A 17,911-nucleotide genomic window follows, 5' to 3' on the forward strand; every position below is an offset into this window, starting at 1 on the left:
TTTTTTTTCATTATTTCCTTTGATATTCTTGATCTTTTGTTATTCCAAATGAAATTTGTTATAGTTTTTTCCTAATTCAGTAAAGAAGTTTTTTGGTAATTTGATAGGTATGGCGCTAAATAGGTAAATTAATTTGGGTAGGATGTTCATTTTTATTATGTTTGCTCGTCCTACCCATGAACAGTTAATGGCTTTCCAATTGTTGAGGTCCAGTTTTATTTGTTTGGAAAGTGTTTTGTAGTTGTTTTCGTATAATAGCTGTGTTTGTTTTGTTAGATTGATTCCCAAGTATTTTATATTGTCTAGGGTGATTTTAAATGGTGTTTCTCTTTCTACTTCTTGCTGTTCTAATGTGTTGGAAATGTATAGAAATGCTGATGATTTATGTGCATTTATTTTATATCCTGCAACTTTGCTAAAGTTGTTGATTATTTCTACAAGCTTCTTAGTTGATTCTCTAGGATTTTTTAAGTAGACCATCATATCATCTGCAAAGAGTGATAGCTTAGTCTCCTCATTACCTATTTTGATACCTTCAATTTCTTTTTCTTCTCTAATTGCTATTGCTAGTGTTTCTAGTACTATGTTGAATAATAGAGGTGATAATGGGCATCCTTGTTTCACTCCTGATCTTATTGGGAAGGCTTCTAATTTATCCCCATTGCATATAATGCTTGTTGATGGTTTTAGGTATATACTGTTTATTATTTTTAGGAAAGGTCCTTCTATTCCTATACTTTTCAATGTTTTCAATAGGAATGGATGCTGTATTTTGTCAAAGGCTTTTTCAGCATCTATTGAGATGATCATGTGATTTTTGTTTGTTAGACTATTGATATGGTCAATTATGTGGATGGTTTTCCTAATGTTGAACCAACCTTGCATTCCTGGTATAATTCCCACCTGATCATGGTGGATGATCTTCTTAATTACTTGCAGGAGTCTCTTTGCTAGTATTCTATTTAAGATTTTTGCATCTATGTTCATTAGGGAGATTGGTCTATAGTTTCCTTTCTCCGTTTTTGATCTCCCTGGCTTTGGAATCAGTACCATATTTGTGTCATAAAAGGAATTTGGTAGGACTCCTTCTTTGCTTATCATATCAAATAATTTGTATAGTATTGGGATTAGTTGCTCTTTGAATGTCTGATAGAATTCACTTGTGAATCCATCAGGTCCTGGTGATTTTTTCTTAGGGAGTTCTTTAATGGCTTGTTCAATATCTATTTCTGATATGGGATTATTTAGGTATTCTATTTCTTCTGCTGTTAATCTAGGCAATTTATATTTTTGTAAATATTCATCCATATCTCCTAAATTGTTATATTTGTTGCCATATAATTGGGTGAAATAGTTCTTAATGTCTCCTATTACTTTTGAGGGTACCACCATCATCCCAGGCACCCAGGATTACCACCACAGTGCTATCCTTAAATCCTTTATTACACTCACTCTGAATTTTCAATCTCTTGCCTAGTCTTGTAGTTTCTACCTTCACAAGGTCTCTGTTAACATCCTCTTCTCTCCACTCACACACCCACTCACAAACCCACTGTCATGGTGATAAACTATTATGAGAGCTTTTCAGTTGGTCATCTTGCTAGTGCCTCCCCACGCTATCCACTCATCTGCTAATGCCATCTTCCTAAAGCACAGGACTGACCAAATCCCATCCCTGCTTCAGTGGCTCTGAATGGCCTTCAAGATCAAATAAGAAATCCTCTGTTTGACATTTTTGAGACCTTTTCCAACCCATTCCCTCCCTATCTTTCTATTTTCTTATACTTTATTTCCCTCCATGTACTTTGTGATCCACCAACACCCGTCTTCTTACTGTCCTCACTTTCTTTTAAATCATCTGGATTCCTACACTTGATGAAATCTGTTATCTCCAAAGTTATCAATGATCTCTTTAATTGACAAATTTAATGACCTTATTTAAGTCTTCGTCCTTCTTTGACTGTATAGCATTTTACAGTATTGATCACGTTCTCCCCATGGATACTCTTTCTTCTCTGGATTTTTCATGATTCTACTCTCTCTTGTCTCCCCCCCCCCCCCCCCGCCATTCTCCTCCTTCCCTATGTGACTTTTTTTTGTTTCTTAGATTGAATCTTCACCCAAGTTTCCATGAGTATTCCCTGAACTCTGTTCTAAACCTTCTTTTATTTTCTTGCATTGTTTTCTCACTTGGTGATCTCATCAGGTCTCATGGGCTCAGTTATTATTTGTATTGTTGTGAAGATCAAATGGCATAACATAAAAATTACTTTGCAAATCTTAAAACAATATATAGATATGATGATGTTGATAATTCCCAGACTGACTTATCTAATTCTATTCTTTCTATTAGTCCCAAATTAACAATTGCTTATTAGTCTTTTCAAATTCTATGACCTATAGATATCTCAAAACACAATCTGCTCAAATTAGGACTCATTACTTCTCCTCTCAAACCTTTCCTTCTGACCTTTTCTCCTGCCATTAAGTACACCATCATTCTTCTAGTCTTCTTTGAATCCTCCTTCTTACTCACATATCCAATTGTTTTTCACATCTCATGATTCTTGTCTCCCCAATATATCTTACATGCCTTCTTTCCACTTGTGTGACCCTCCCCCCCCCCCGCCCCAGTTCTGGTCCTCATCACTTCTTTCCTGGAATATTTCAGTGGCCTTCTAATTCATCTTCCTGCCTAATTGTTCTCCCTACTCTAATCTATTTTTCCCCAGCCACTAAAATGAATTTCTTAAAGTGTAGGTCTAACAAGGTTCCTTCCACATTCAGGAACCACACTTGCTCTTTTATTATCTTCAGGATTACACACAAACTACTCTTGTTTGATATTCAAAATCCTCCACAACCTGGCCCTTTCCTCTCTTTTTTGTCTTTTTAGACATTATTTCTATTTATGTGCTCTCTAGTCTGGCCATTCTTTCCTTACTTGCTGTTATACATGTAATCCTTCATTTTCTCCTTTCTTTCTTTGTACTGACTTTTTTACATGCTTAAAATGTTTCTTTTCTTGCCTTTGTCTCTCAGTATTTCTGGTTTCCTTTAAAACTCAGCTCAAACACCACCTCTTATATGCTCCCTTTCCTGGTATCTCCTGCTGTAGTGTTCTGCCTTCAATAATGTTTCTTTAGCCCTTTAAACTCTTTGTTTTTTTTTTTTTAGTGTAAAGGCAGCAACTATTTTGTAGTGGTCATTTTGCAGATATTTAACCACAAGTACTGTGATGTTAAATGACCAATTGTCCCATGAAGTTATAGTTCTTGTTTCCTTTGAGAGTACTAAAACCAAACTCTGACAATGGTTTTTTTTTTGTCTTCCTAGTGAATATCTCTAAGTAATGCATATATTTAGCTGTAACATTGTTCTGATTTTGTTTGGAGTGAGATTATCAAGATTGACATACTGCAGTTTCTCCATTAATATGATATCTTTTTGGTCATCTATATGTCTGACTCTGTCTTTATCTTTTTATATATGCTTTCTTCCCTTTGGACTGCAAGAACTGTTACATTTTCATCTTTCTATGCTGATCATCTAATATATTTCTTGGTATATAGTAGACATTTAATAAATGCTTATTGATTAAGTGATTGGTTATTAAAAAAGGAGCTCTTATTTATAGTTGTTATTTAGTTGTTCAGTGGTCTGACTCTTTGTGACACTGTGGATCCTGATGTCCATGGAATTTTCTTGGTGATGCTATTGGATTGATTTACTATTTTTTTCTCCAGTGAATTAAGGTAAATAGAGGTTAAGTGACTTGCTCAGGGTTACATAGTCAGTGTTTAAGCCCCCATTTGAACTCAGGTCTTCCTTATTCTAGGTCCAGTATTCTATCTATTGTGCCATGTAGCTGCCTCCTTCATATTTATAGTAACAACAGCCAATTTGAGGTTTACAGAGTTTTTAAAACCATAATTCTTATCACCATCTTCCCCCTTTTCTGGTACTCTGCCTTGTCACTGAAGTGGAAAGGGACTGCTTAGGACTGAGGGTCATTTTGTATTTATCTTTGTCTAATGGGTTAACATGGCTAAAGGACACATTGCCAGGTAGACAGCCTATTGGTGGCAGATCCTCTTTTAGTTTGTGCTGGTCTTGTCTGGTGCCATACTTGAAACTTTTCTGGAAGGATAGACTGTGCCAGAGCATGTACTTTGTTGGCAGAGGTCTTGAGCTTCCAGGTTTACCATGACACCATACTGAGACATTGAGATTTTGGAGGAGAATTGTATGATTGAGGTATATGGTAATATAAAAGTCTTCTGTATTGATGCTGGCCCAATACATTTAAGTGGCTTTATTTATTGATTTAACTTTACATTTATGGATATAGCTCAAGGCTATAATATCATGTGCTTAGAATTATTTTTAACATTTTTGTATTTGTTTTGTAGGGTACCCCTGAAAGTGGAGCAAGCCAACAATGCACGTGATGCCTTGGCAAAAACTGTCTATAGTCACCTTTTTGATCATGTGGTGAACAGAGTAAATCAGTGTTTTCCTTTTGAAACATCATCGTTTTTTATTGGAGTGCTGGATATTGCTGGTTTTGGTAAGTTTGATATACTTTTATATTTTCTTAAGGTTCAAAACCATGACTTTTCTGGTCTACTGTCACTGAGATATTAAGCTTAACTAATTCTCTGAAGACTAAGCTGGGCACACATACTTGTGAGTGATACTTGGAATCAGCTAAGGATCATCTAGGGGATGAAGCGAAGGTGATGCAGAGAAGGTCACTTTTCTACTTCTTTGTCTTATCTTTGACACCAGTAAACTTAGCCCTATCCTTTGGCAAAGCACTGATTCTCTGCTACCCTCCTTTTTACCTGTGTCTTCTGAGAACCATTTTCCTTTATAGTAGAGGGAGAAAATATGGGTTTTAGAGTTAGAGGACCTGAGCTTTGCTTTTGGTATTGGTATTAACTTGTGTGATTATACCTCTCTGGTCTCAAAGGTTTCAACTAGATGGCTTCCAAGGTCCTTTCTAGCTCTGAATCTATGGCCATATGAATGTTAATCTTTTACTTTTAACTTCTTTCATTTCACCTAGTGCCCTCTGAAACCTTGATTTCTTTTGAAGCTAACTTTGGCACTGTCTCTAAAGGCTATTATTTCTCTTATATTCCTTGGCACATGGGGCGAGGAGGAGAAGTTGGGATCTTTGTTTTCTACTATTGTTTTCATATCCTCTTCCTGGAGGATTCAACCACTTCTTTTCTTTTAAAGTTGACTCAATTTTGTCCAGATCCTTGCTGGTATCAAGTGTGGACCACCAGGTCATCCCCAACTCCCTCTGTGATAAATTCCTCATGGTTTTTTCTTCACTTTAGCCCTTTTTTTCTTTTAATTTCTTATCCTTGCTTCTCCTCAGCTTGCTTAAGTTCCATAACCTAAATGATTATTTTTATTTTCTCTCTCTTTACTCTCTCTTTTCCTACCTCCCACACCACATTCCTCATAAATTTTGCCTAATTGACTCCATTCCTATAGTTCCTAGTCATGACTCTGCTTATTTATTATATATTTTCCTTAAAGTTATATTTTCTTATACATATCTACATTTTTATTTTATGGATTAAGTAACAAGCAGATGGTTCATAGACGAGAAATTTAAAAGAATGGTAGGAATTTTTTGTTTTTATTTTTACTTATTTTGATGACTTAATTTCTAGAACTGGATGCCCAGTATACATTTTCTTTCCCCCTAAACCTTCCCTCCCTCCTAATTGGCAAAGGTTTTCAAGTCTGCATGCCCAAACTGCAACTTCAAGCTGCCTGTGAGCCCTCGGCACTGCCCCAGAGAGCTAAGGGAGGAAGTGCTTGCTTTGGGTGGACAGTCAAAGGGGTGGGGCATGCAAAAATTGTCATTGTGTGCTGGAAAGAGTGGGAATGGAGCAGCTTCTTGCCTGTGCTGGCTGGGCATACATGCCAATACTTTGCCATTGCTGCTAAAGAGGATAAACTTTCTAGTCACTCAGGCTTGAAATCTAGGTATTATTCTGAGCTCTTCACTCTCTCATATTCCATTTTCATTCTTTTACTTTCTTGGCTTCCTCGAAGTACCAACTAAAACCCCACCTTTAAGAGAAATGTTTAATAAAATTAAAGTCTCAGAATGGGTATTGTTATGGTAGGATAGAAAAGTGAATGCTAGTTAGAACTATTGACTTTTACCTAATCTGGTTTTAAATCTTTGGTACAATTAAAACTTATTTTGAGAAAAAGCTATGTAATTAGTCTGATAAGGAATATTTATTATAATTTTATATTTTATCCTACAGAGTACTTCGAACACAACAGCTTTGAACAGTTTTGCATCAACTACTGCAATGAAAAGCTACAGCAATTTTTCAATGAAAGGATTTTGAAGGAGGTAATTTACAATATATTTATCGGTTAAAATATAATATAGATTTTTAGAGGACAAAAGTAAAAGTGATTTTGGTTTATTTGATTTGCTAAACCTATTACTATTGAATTTCAGCATAACTACTGAACATAATTTCTTGATATATTTTCTTTTCTTTATTTTTATTTTTATTTTAAATAACCCTTACCTTTTATCTTAGAATCAATACTGGGTAAGGGCTGGGCAATGGGGGTTAAGTGACTTGCCCAGGGTCACACATCTGGGAAGTATCTGAGGCCAGATTTGAACCTAGGACCTCCTGTCTCTAGGCCTAGCTCTCAATCCACTGAGCTACCCAGCAGTCCCCTTGATATATTTTCTTTTAATACATCATCTCTTTTTCCTTTTTTAGGACCTTTAAAAATTTTGATGCATATATTCTTTCCATTTTTATATTTTTATGACTATGCTTTACAATATACATATTTAAAATTTTGTAGAACATTCAGGTGGTATAACCTTCTCTACTATAGTCTCATATTAGTATAGTTCCCTTTGGGAACAAACTTCTAAATAGTGAGATACTTTATTATTTCATCTGTTAAGTGGATTTATGATCATCAGTGTTGATATGTCTTCAAATGCTGCAGGTTGTAACTTAATTTGGGTCTTCTTATCCTTTTGGATTCTTGTCCATGTTCTAATAAATATATATAATTCCTTCATAGAATATCTATGCAAAATCCTGGCAGTCATCTTCTAGAATTTTTTTACATTCCTTTGGTACCAGTATGACACTAGCACTATCTTGCTCTTATCCTTTGTTTTTGATGCATGATTAACTTTATTTTTCAAATATAAATTTCCTTGATATCATTTATTCTACTTCTTTTGTTTGTCATAATTGGTAATTATGTTGAAATATAATATGCATTTTCCATTATCCTTTGTATTAGCTTCAAATTTAATCTTTTTGGAGGGGTAGAATTGTGGTGTTCTATGATTTCTGCCTACATTTCTTCACTAAGAAACTGTTGGTGTAAAAACATGAGCTTTTATGTCAGAGAACAATTTTGGAGCTTTCAAAGAATGTGTAGTGTTTGCCAAATATAATCTGTGCTACTTTATTATTTATATTTGGAGCCAAGGGCAACTGTATATCTTCAGTGCCTACTTAGTATACATATACTACACATTGTCATCTACTGTGTAGCATAATATGGCCAATGTATATTCTTTATTTACTCTACTTCCTCGGGGACTTTGCCAGACAGATTTGTTGATTGGTTGTGGATCTTACTGCTGAGGGCCTGAAGCATTTTGGAGTTTGATGTATTTGATGATACTGAAGAGTCAGGAAGACCTGAGTTCCAGTCCCACCTCAGACATTTACTATGTGACCCTGGGGAAAGTTATTTAATATCTCTCAGCTATACTTTTCTTATCCATAAGATGGAGGTAATACCACTTACTTCAGAGTTGTCAGGATCAAATGAGAAACTCTATAAATCATTTTGCAAAACTTAAGAGTATTATGTAAATATTACCTCTTGTAATTACTTGTAAACAGGGATCCTGGAGGATTTCACTATAGACAATCTTTTTTTTTTAAATTAGGACTGCCCTTTATTATAGTAAAGCATCTTTGTTTAAAATACTTCTCCCAGTTTTTGCTTTTTTTCTTTCAAGTGATTATTAAAAGCACAATGAACAAAGTTATTTCTGTGATGATCTCAACCAAGGAATCTTACATGTCCTTAGTGTATGCCAGGGTCAAACTTTTTTGGAAGAGACCTTTTTTAGAATATAATTTATTCTGTCAAGTTATATGCTTTCCCTCCTAAACCTCAATAAACATGGGGTCATGTAATTCTTTCCACTTTTTAGTCAGTTTTATGATTTGTAGTCTGTTGCTAAATCATTTATTAAAGTTAACCTATTTCTTTCTCCATTTTCCTTGGGGATATCTTTGATATGAGAGTAGACTGTTCTTTTGGAGACATGACAATAGAGAAATATTTGAGCACTTCAGTTATTGGTGTCTTAGTCGCTCTTTTAGGATTCTGGCATTCTTTCAGTTGAGTTATATTCTTTTGGTGTCTTTGACTCAGAAATATTTTGAAAACAAATTCCCCAGTGCCTTTCAAAACTTTGTTGCCCTCAGCACTGATTTCTTAGTTGTATACTTGGTCTTGTACAGCTGCTCCTCTTTTAAAATTTGTTTTTAGCGACATTTTTATCTCAAATAGTACCCTAAGAACTGAAATGTAAAGAGTCCAAAACGTTGGTTCTGCTGTTATCAATGATGAGAATACATAGTTATAGAAATATTGGTAAATATCTTCTGTCTTGTAGGTTTATAAGTACCTTCCAGAGGGTTTGTTTTGTTTGTTTTGTTTCGCCTAATTTCTTAGGTACTTGCTATTTACATGACTGATTATGTATAAATCTCCCAGTGAATACAGTTCCATGTATATGGTTCATATACTTGATTTTGGGGTATTTACTCAGCTTCCTGGGGGCATGTTTGCTTGTGTATTCCTTAAAAGCCAGGACTTTCTCTTTTTACCATTTAGTAGTACATTCTTCCAGCAAACTCTCTGCAAGTGTGGGTTTTTTATTGTATTTCTATTCTTAGTACCAGCAATTCCTGGGTACATAGTGCCTATAAATATTTCTTGTTTGATTACCCTTTTTTACTCAGTGTAATGTAAATACCCACAATTATTAATTATACTGCAACCAGCATAAAATATTGAAGCAATTTCATGCCTCAGGAGAAATACATATCTTTAATTATTTCATTTTTATTTAGGAACAAGAACTCTATCAAAAAGAAGGCTTAGGAGTTAATGAAGTACACTATGTGGATAATCAAGACTGTATTGGTATGTCTTATTTGATTATATTTTTGAGAAATATGGCAAATTTTGAATTCACTAATTTTATTAGAATGGATTTTGATTCATTGCCTAGCTAGAATTCCAGTCTAAGGCTATTAAACACTTTGGTTAGGGGCTTCTAGGTAGCATAGTGAATGGAGCCCCAGACCTGGACTTGGGAGGACCTGGCTTTAAATCTGGCTTCAGACACTCCCAAGCTGTATGACCCTAGACAAGTTATATAACCCCAGTTGCCTAGTCTTTACCATGCTTCTGCCTTAGAATTCATATAGATTCTAAGAGCAAAAGGTAAAGATTTAAAAAATAACACTTTGAATAGCTGAAATAAAGATGTGATTGGTTATTGAGAAAGACTTCATTTCTTTAATAATACTTCTTAGACTGGATTCTGCCTACTTAACTCTCTTTGATTACTAAAAACTTTTCTAATGCTGTTTAATGCCTTTGAGTTTTCATATGGCCATGTTAAAATAAAATTAGAAATTTAGAATAAGTGAATTCTGTAAATACATTAAAGTAAATTAAATAGAATAATGAAGATGCAGTGATATGGAATCAGAACAGTTTTTGAACTACTGAACTTTTTTTGCAGTTGGGTTGAATTGAGTAACATGTCTGTTTCTTTTTCTATAATTGATGTGATAATGAGAACAGTTCTCTTTTGCATATCATAATATATTGACTTCTCTTGAGGCCAAAGGAAGGATTTATCTCATGACTCACTTCTTGTGTATGTTTAGGACCAATTTGCCTTTCTATGACTGATAATTTAATTACAGATGTAACCAGGAAATTTGTATTGTTAAAACCTTGTGCGTAAAAGTGAATAGCTGTTGCCTCTAAGTCACTTCTCAGCTACCAACATCTGCCACTGTTTTTGTTCCCCAACTCATACACAATCTCACTGTCTGGGACAAATATCAGGAGAAAATCCTTTTGGAAATTTGGTTTTCCAGTCCCAAACTCTGAGTGAGAACTAGGTAGCATATGATAATTATGGGAATTTAGGTGTGTATAGCAATTTCAAAGCACTTGTTATTTTCGTATCAAAATTTGTTTATTCCCCCTTCCCTAAATATTCCCTTTCTTGGGCTCTGTCCTCTATTCCTAAAGATCCCATCTCCCTTTATGTAACTCTTTGTGTCATAATATTTCCAAGACTTTAAGGCCTAACTCAAATTCCTCATTGTTGTTATTAAAAATGATTAAGGTAGATACTAAAAGGGAGAATAGTATTTTAATAAAAGCCATGCTGATAGAGATAAAAATCATTAGACCACGCACCTGTTAGTATTCAAACTGCCGCCTCAGCCATTTTTACCTTTTCGTACCTTCGCGCACCCAGGTCGCTAAAAGAGAAAGTTCAAAGTCACTTCCCCCTATTTAAAGCCGTTCCTCACCTTGAATACATAATCCCAAACAGGAAACCCGTTGGGAATCACGAGAAATGTAGCACAAACCCTGAGAATAGATAGGATATGGTTTATTATTCATAATTTTTGCATAAGGAAATTAAGACATAGAGAGTTTGTGATTGGCACAATAACATACAAATTAAGTCTTTGCCTATAATCTTACAAATTTAATAAAAAACTCTTTGGACTATAGGCAAGGAAGGCTGAGATATCTTACTACATAAATCTGCCTAGCTACAGAATAGCTATAGCGTAGGAAGAGGAATAATCATCAAGATACCTAGAAATTCACTAAAGAGAAAACACAAGAACCAGCAAGTGTAATGAATGACTTCCAATATTTATAAATAAATACACAGAGGGCGGGTAATAAATAAGATGAAGTAGAGATTTTAACACAGAAAGACAAATTTGGTTTGCTCAGGTGTGACTGACACTAGATGGGATAGGACTCATTGGCAGGATGTGGCTTTGAAGGGTATCTTCTTTATTGAAAAGGATAGATAAAGAGAAGAATAACATTGAATATTAAGAAAATATAGTCCAATCAGGGAAACATGGTAGAGAACATTTGGGTGAATATCAATGGAGGAAGAAACAAAATCAATCTTATTTTTTTTGGAGTATGCTGTAGACTATATGGATAGAGCAAATAGATTATAAGACATGCCTGAAGGCATGATATAAAAGCAGTGGGGGAACTTTAATGATCTGATCATCTCCTTCAGATCTTGCTCTGTCCAAAACAGAGGAACTAATAATTTCTGGATTGCTTTAATGATAACTTAATTCTCCAAAAAAGGAGGAATTGTTGTGGCATATTCTTATATTAGACTTGATTTTCACCAATGAGGAAAAATGAGTTGTTTTAAAATGATAGGAACCTTGGGGCTAGGAACCACTCTATCTTAGAATCTGTCATTGAAGGGAAGCAAATTGACTGTAGTGTAACAGGCAACATCACATTTTGGGAGATCAGATAGATTTTAGAGAAAGTCTAGATAGGACACCAGGATCTAAAATTCCAGAGAAGATAGTTAGCTCAGGAAGGATAAGGAAGCTGTCATGAATGAAATTCATGATATAAAAAGTAACAGTTCTGATCAGGGAGATACAAGGAAGAAAAAGGAAAACCATCCAAGAGACTCATTTGGATAGACAAGAAACAATTCACCAAGTCATATTGTAAGGAGGTGCTAGACTTGGTTGAATGATGGCAATAATAATATAGTTTACTTTATATATCATTTCAAAGTTTGTAAAACACTTTATATTCATACTCTTCATTTGAGCCTCATGAAAAAATAAGGTTGGAACTGCAGATATTATTATACACACTTTTGTTTAGATACAGTCTGTTTGCCAGAGTAGGAAACTGAGATCAGAACACAGACTCTCAGATTTGTAGTCTGATACTCTTTTCAGTGCCTCCTCAAGTATTGCATCCATTTTAGAAAAGAAAACCGTGACACAGAATGATTATCAAGTCAAAATCCTACTGCTGGTTAGTGACAAAACTGGGACTAGAACCTGGGTCTCTTAATTCCTAACACATTCTATATATACTTTTGACATTAGATTTTGCTGTCCCTGGAGAGTTATTGTTAATTTACTTTTAAGAATAAGGTGTTTGGGAAACATTAACAAAATCTAATAATGTACACCAGTGATTCCCAAAGTGGGCGATACCGCCCCCTAGTAGGTGCTGCAGTGATCCAGGGGGCGGTGATGGCCACAGGTGCATTTATCTTTCCTATTAATTGCTATTAAAATTAAAAAAATTTCTAGGGGACTAAGTAAAATTTTTTCTGGAAAGGGGGCAGTAGGCCAAAAAAGTTTGGGAACCACTGATGTACAGAGTGATTTAAATATTTAATCCAAGTAATTTTAGAAAATTGAATTTTTAGCAAGACTGTAAAGGAAGCAAAGTGGTATGAAGAAGCAAGGATATTTTGAAATTTTTTTTTGTTCTGAAGGATTGTAAGTTAATCTATTTACAAAAGTCATGATCCAGATGAGAAAAGGAAGTTATTCTTCCTCTAGTAGGCCTCATTAACTATTTCAGAAGAAAAGTAAGAAATTTCTTTTTTCGTAAAATTCTAAATGCCTTTTAAAATTCACTGTACTTCAACTTTTTAGTGAACCACAATGACAATATTTACAATAAAAATCAGTAGTTAGCATAGAATGCCTATAGACTCTTAAGTTGTTCTAGTCTAAGATCAGTGGATTGTTAACATTTCTTTAATGCTACAAACTATGTTTAATTACATTTGACGTTGTTTTGAGCATTTTGTTCTTTTCATTTAAATAGATTTAATTGAAGCAAAATTAGTGGGAGTACTAGATATTTTGGATGAAGAAAATCGTCTTCCTCAACCAAGTGACCAACACTTTACAGCTGCAGTTCATCAGAAGCACAAGGATCATTTTCGCCTTACTGTGAGTTTACTGTTAGAAAATTATTAATCTTATAAAGAAGATTTAATGTAGTGAAAAAGAGAATAAGATCTCATCTTTTTGAAGATACATTAATGGAGCTTGCTCTATGATTAAATATTCCTGAAGATTAATAAGGGGAATTTAAAATATTACTTTTCACAAATGTACATTTTTCTAAAAACTAGAAATTTCTTCTTTTTACTTAACATAGTATTTATTTTGTTATAAACCCAAAGTGGGCGCTACCACTCCCTTGTGGGTGCTGCAGCGATCCAGGTGGGGCGGTGATGTCCACAGGTGCATTTATCTTTCCTATTAATTGCTATTAAAATTAAAAAAAATTAACTTCCAGGGGGTTAAGTAATATTTTTTCTGGAAAGGGGGCAGTAGGCCAAAAAAGTTTGGGAACCACTGTTATAAACCATATATCACATATTGCTCTACTTTCTGAAGTAGAAGCCAAGTTTTCATTTGTTCCACTGAGGGAAAGATCATGGAATAAGAAAGTCAGATATGCAATTTTTTGAATTAACCTAGGATACACAATATCTATTCTCAATGAATTCCAATTTATTTGTAAATTCAGAATGAAAATCATAGGACTCAAAATAGAAGTTCTAAAAGATAATTGATATATTTCAGTAAAATAATGACCAGTAGGCATAGTTAATAAGATACTGTACTTGTGGCGGTGGTTAGGAGTCTCAGTGGATTGAGAGATAGGCCTAGAGATGGGAGGTCATAGGTTCAAATCTGACCTCAGCTGCTTCCTATAGCTGTATGACCCTGAGCAAGAGACTTAACTCCCATTGCCTAGCCCTTACTGCTCTTCTGCCTTAGAATCTTAACATATTGATTCTAAGACAGAAAGTAAGAGTTAACTCCCCCCCCCCCAAGACTTCCCCCGCCCCCTAAAAAAGATACTGTACTTGGAATCAGCAAGAACTTGGTTTTTCAAGTACTATTTCTGACACTTAAATACTGGATGCCCTTGAGCAAATCACTTAACCTTTGTGCATTTTAAATAACTCCCTTTGCCTTATCTTCTAAGTTATAGACCTATAAGTTATCTGTGTACAAGGGTTTCCTACTCTAGCAGTTCCTCATGCTAATGAAATCACAAATTTTTTCTAGATTTCTCATTAGGGTAAACATTATTTGACAATCTTGTTGAAAATCCTTTAACTTGTGAGGTAGCTTTTTAGTATAGTAAATAAAAGCCCTGGAATTCAAGTTAGGAAGGACACACTCAAATCTGACCGCAGAAGAATATTACTGGCTCTTTAGGCAGGACCATTGCTCTTAAAAATGATCATAATATCTCCCAAACTACTTGTGAGGACCAAATGAGATAATACATTATAAATACATTATATGTATACATATATATATAGGTATATGTATATGTATAATGTGATTTAATCATATAAAGTGCTTTGTAAAGCTTAAAACACTATTTAAATGTCAGTTATTATTGTTAACTACTCTAACTAACTCCTAAAAGGAAATGTGATTTAATTTTCTAAAACAATGACTATATCTTAGACTTTACAGAAATTTAGACCTGGAGTGGACCACAGAAATAATATAATCATCCTTGTTTTACATATGGAACTGAGATTCATTGAAATAGCTAAAAAAAGTCTACCATTCATGAATCATCATTTAAAGCATTTAGCAGTAAAACATCTCTGCAGTCTACTGTTCTTAGTTTGAAGAATATGGTATTTATTTCCTTGATTATTTAGCAGTTTAAATAAATGATATCTACTGCCAGGAAGGGCAATTTCAAATTAATAAAAGTATAGAGGAATTGATATAGAATTTGATGCTTACAGCCATTATAAAACTGAGAGTTTGCCATGTTTTTCATTTTTAAATTGTCTACCTTTGTAGTTAACTATTTCTTTTTTTTAAATAATTTTTATTTTTTAGAAAAGTTATCATGGTTATATGATTCATGTTCTTACTTTCCCTTTCACCCCCCAACATCCCCCCCCCAATAACCGATGCACATTTCCCCTGGTTTTAACATGTGTCATTGATCAAGACCTATTTCCAAATTGTTGATCATTGCATTGGTGTGGTAGTTTTGGGTCTACATCCCCAATCATGTCCACTGCAACCCATGTGTTCAAGCAGTTGCTTTTGTTCTGTGTTTCCTCTTCTGTAGTTCTTCCTCTGAATGAGGGTAGGGTTCTTTTCCATAAGTCCCTCAGAATTGTTATGGATCATTGCATTGCTTCTAGTGCAGAAGTCCATTACATTCTATTTTACCACAGTGTATTGGTCTCTGTGTACAATGTTCTTTTGGCTCAGCTCCTTTCACTCTGCATCAATTCCTGGAGGTCTTTCCAGTTCATATGGAATTTCTCCAGTTTGTTATTCCTTTGAGCACAATAGTATTCCATCACCAGCATATACCAGTTTGTTCAGCCATTCCCCAATAGAAGGGCATACCCTTGTTTTCCAGTTTTTTGCCACCACAAAAATTGCGGCTATAAATATTTTCATACAAGTCTGTTTATCTATGGTTTCTTTCGGGTACAGACCCAACAATGATATGGCTGGATCAAAGGGCAGGCAATCTTTTATAGCCCTTTGAGGGTAATTCCAGATTGCCATCCAGAATGTTTGGATCAGTTCACAACTCCACCAGGAATGCATTAATGTCCCAATTTTGGCCACATCCTCTCCAACATTCATTACTCTCCCCTACTATCATTTAGCCAGTCTGCTAGGTGTGAGGTGATACTTCAGCGTTGTTTTAATTTGCATTTCTCTAATTGTTAGAGATTTAGAGCACTTTCTCATATGCTTATTGATAGTTTTGATTTCTTTATCTGAAAATTGCCTATTCATGTCCCTTGCCCATTTATAGACTGGGGAATGGCTTGATTTTTTATACAATTGATTTAACTCCTTGTATATTTGAGTAATTAGGCCCCTGTCAGAGTTTTTTGTTATAAAGATTTTTTCCCAATTTGTTGTTTCCCTTCTGATTTTGGTTGCTTTGTTTTTGTTTGTACAAAAGCTTTTTAATTTAGTATAATCAATCATCCCATTCACATTCAGAGTTATAATTATCAGTTGTGTATTCCCCAACATTTTGGTATCCTCTCTTAGTTCTACCCCTTCTTCTTAGGCTATTTCCTTTTAAACCAGTGATTTGTTTTAAACCAATAACCCTTGTCCTCTCCCTTAATTTACTATCCTCCCTATCCCCTCCCTTGTTATTCCCCTCTTTTTATTTTTAAGGCCTAATGAATTCCCTCTCCCTTCTCTTCCCCTCCCTTTTTTGACCTCCCCACTCCTCTGCTCCCCTTGGTTTATCCCTTATGACTTTCTCAGTAGGGTTAGATAGAGTTCTAGATCTCAATGGATAAAGCTACTCTTCCCTCTCAGGGTTAATTCCACTGAGAGTAAGGTTTAAATATTACATCTTAATGCTCTCTTCCTCTCCTTCTTATAATAGAATTCATCCCCTCCCCTTCCCATGCCCTCTGTGTGTGTAATAGAATATCCTATTTTTCTTATTCATTCAAGTTTCTCTTGGTGTTCTCTACTATTCACCCTCCCTCTTTCCCACCCACCCCCTTATCATCTTAGACCATTTAGTACTCCAACCTCTCCCTGTGAATAATTCTTCTAAATACTATAATAGTGGATACTATAATAGTGAATAGAGTTCACTACAGAGAATTACACATAACATTTCTCCATATAGGAATACAAATAATTCGATCTTATCAAAGCCTTTAAAGAGGCAAATTTAAAAATAAGAGTTTTCTTTCTTTCCCCTCTGTTTCTTATTTACCTTTTCATGTTCCTCTTGGTTTCTGTGTTTGGATATCGAACTTTTCATTTAGTCCTGGTCTTTTCTGTGCAAATACTTGGAAATCTTCTATCTTGCTGAGTGCCCATACTTTCCCCTGGAAGTATATAGTCAGTTTTGATGTGTCACGTGTGGGTAACTTGTCTCCCCTCCCCACTAAGGAAGGTGAGGATTACATCATTTCTTTGCCTAGGATGGGTAGATTTTTGACTATGAATGGGCTCGAGCTAATTCCATTTACACAGTAGGTGATCCTTGGTTGTAGACTCAGTTCTCTTGCCTTTCTGAATATCATATTCCAAGCCTTGTGGTCTTTTAGTGTGGAGGCTGCCAGATCCTGTGTGATCCTGATTGGTGCTCCTTGATATCTGAATTGTCTCTTTCTGGCTTCTTGTAAAATCTTTACTTTTACTTGAAAGCTCATCAATTTGGCTATTATATTCCTGGGGGTCGTCTATTCAGGGTTTAGTGTAGAGGGCGATCTATGGATCCTTTCAATGTCTATATTTCCCTCTTGTAGAACTTCAGGGCAATTTTGCTGAATAATTTCCTTTAGTATGGAGTCCAAATTTCTATTAATTTCTGCTTTTTCAGGAAGACCAATGATTCTCAAATTATCTCTTCTAGACCTGTTTTCTTGATCTGTCAATTTCTCATTGAGATATTTCAGGTTTCCTTCTATTTTATCAGTCTTTTGACTTTGCTTTATTTGTTCTTGCTGTCTTGAGAGATCATTGGCTTCTACTTGCCCAATTCTTGTCTTTAGAGACTGGTTCTCTGCTATATTCTTTTGATTTTCCCTTTTGATTTGGTCTATCCTGTTTTCCAGCTGTTTGATTTTGGTCTCCAATTTGCTCATCAATTCTTTTGATTTGGGGGCATCTTTTTCTAATTGCCCAATTCTAGCCTTTAGTGACTACTTTTCGGCTATAATCTTTTAGTTTTT

The 17,911-nt window shown here is 34.9% G+C and overlaps 1 protein-coding gene across 5 annotated transcripts in view; it reads left to right on the forward strand.

Annotated features, from left to right (window-relative positions):
- MYO6 (myosin VI) overlaps nucleotides 1-17,911 on the forward strand; it is a 115,808-nt gene that overhangs the window by 50,045 nt on the left and 47,852 nt on the right. For all 5 annotated transcript variants that reach the window (XM_044676122.1, XM_044676123.1, XM_044676124.1 and 2 more), the window contains exons 12-15: nucleotides 4,413-4,570; nucleotides 6,303-6,394; nucleotides 9,186-9,258; nucleotides 13,003-13,130. In XM_044676122.1, the coding sequence (XP_044532057.1) occupies nucleotides 4,413-4,570; nucleotides 6,303-6,394; nucleotides 9,186-9,258; nucleotides 13,003-13,130 (451 nt within the window). The remainder of the gene's footprint in view (nucleotides 1-4,412; nucleotides 4,571-6,302; nucleotides 6,395-9,185; nucleotides 9,259-13,002; nucleotides 13,131-17,911) is intronic.

Source organism: Gracilinanus agilis, chromosome 4 (assembly GCF_016433145.1).
Source record: "Gracilinanus agilis isolate LMUSP501 chromosome 4, AgileGrace, whole genome shotgun sequence".
Lineage (NCBI taxonomy): Eukaryota > Metazoa > Chordata > Mammalia > Didelphimorphia > Didelphidae > Gracilinanus > Gracilinanus agilis.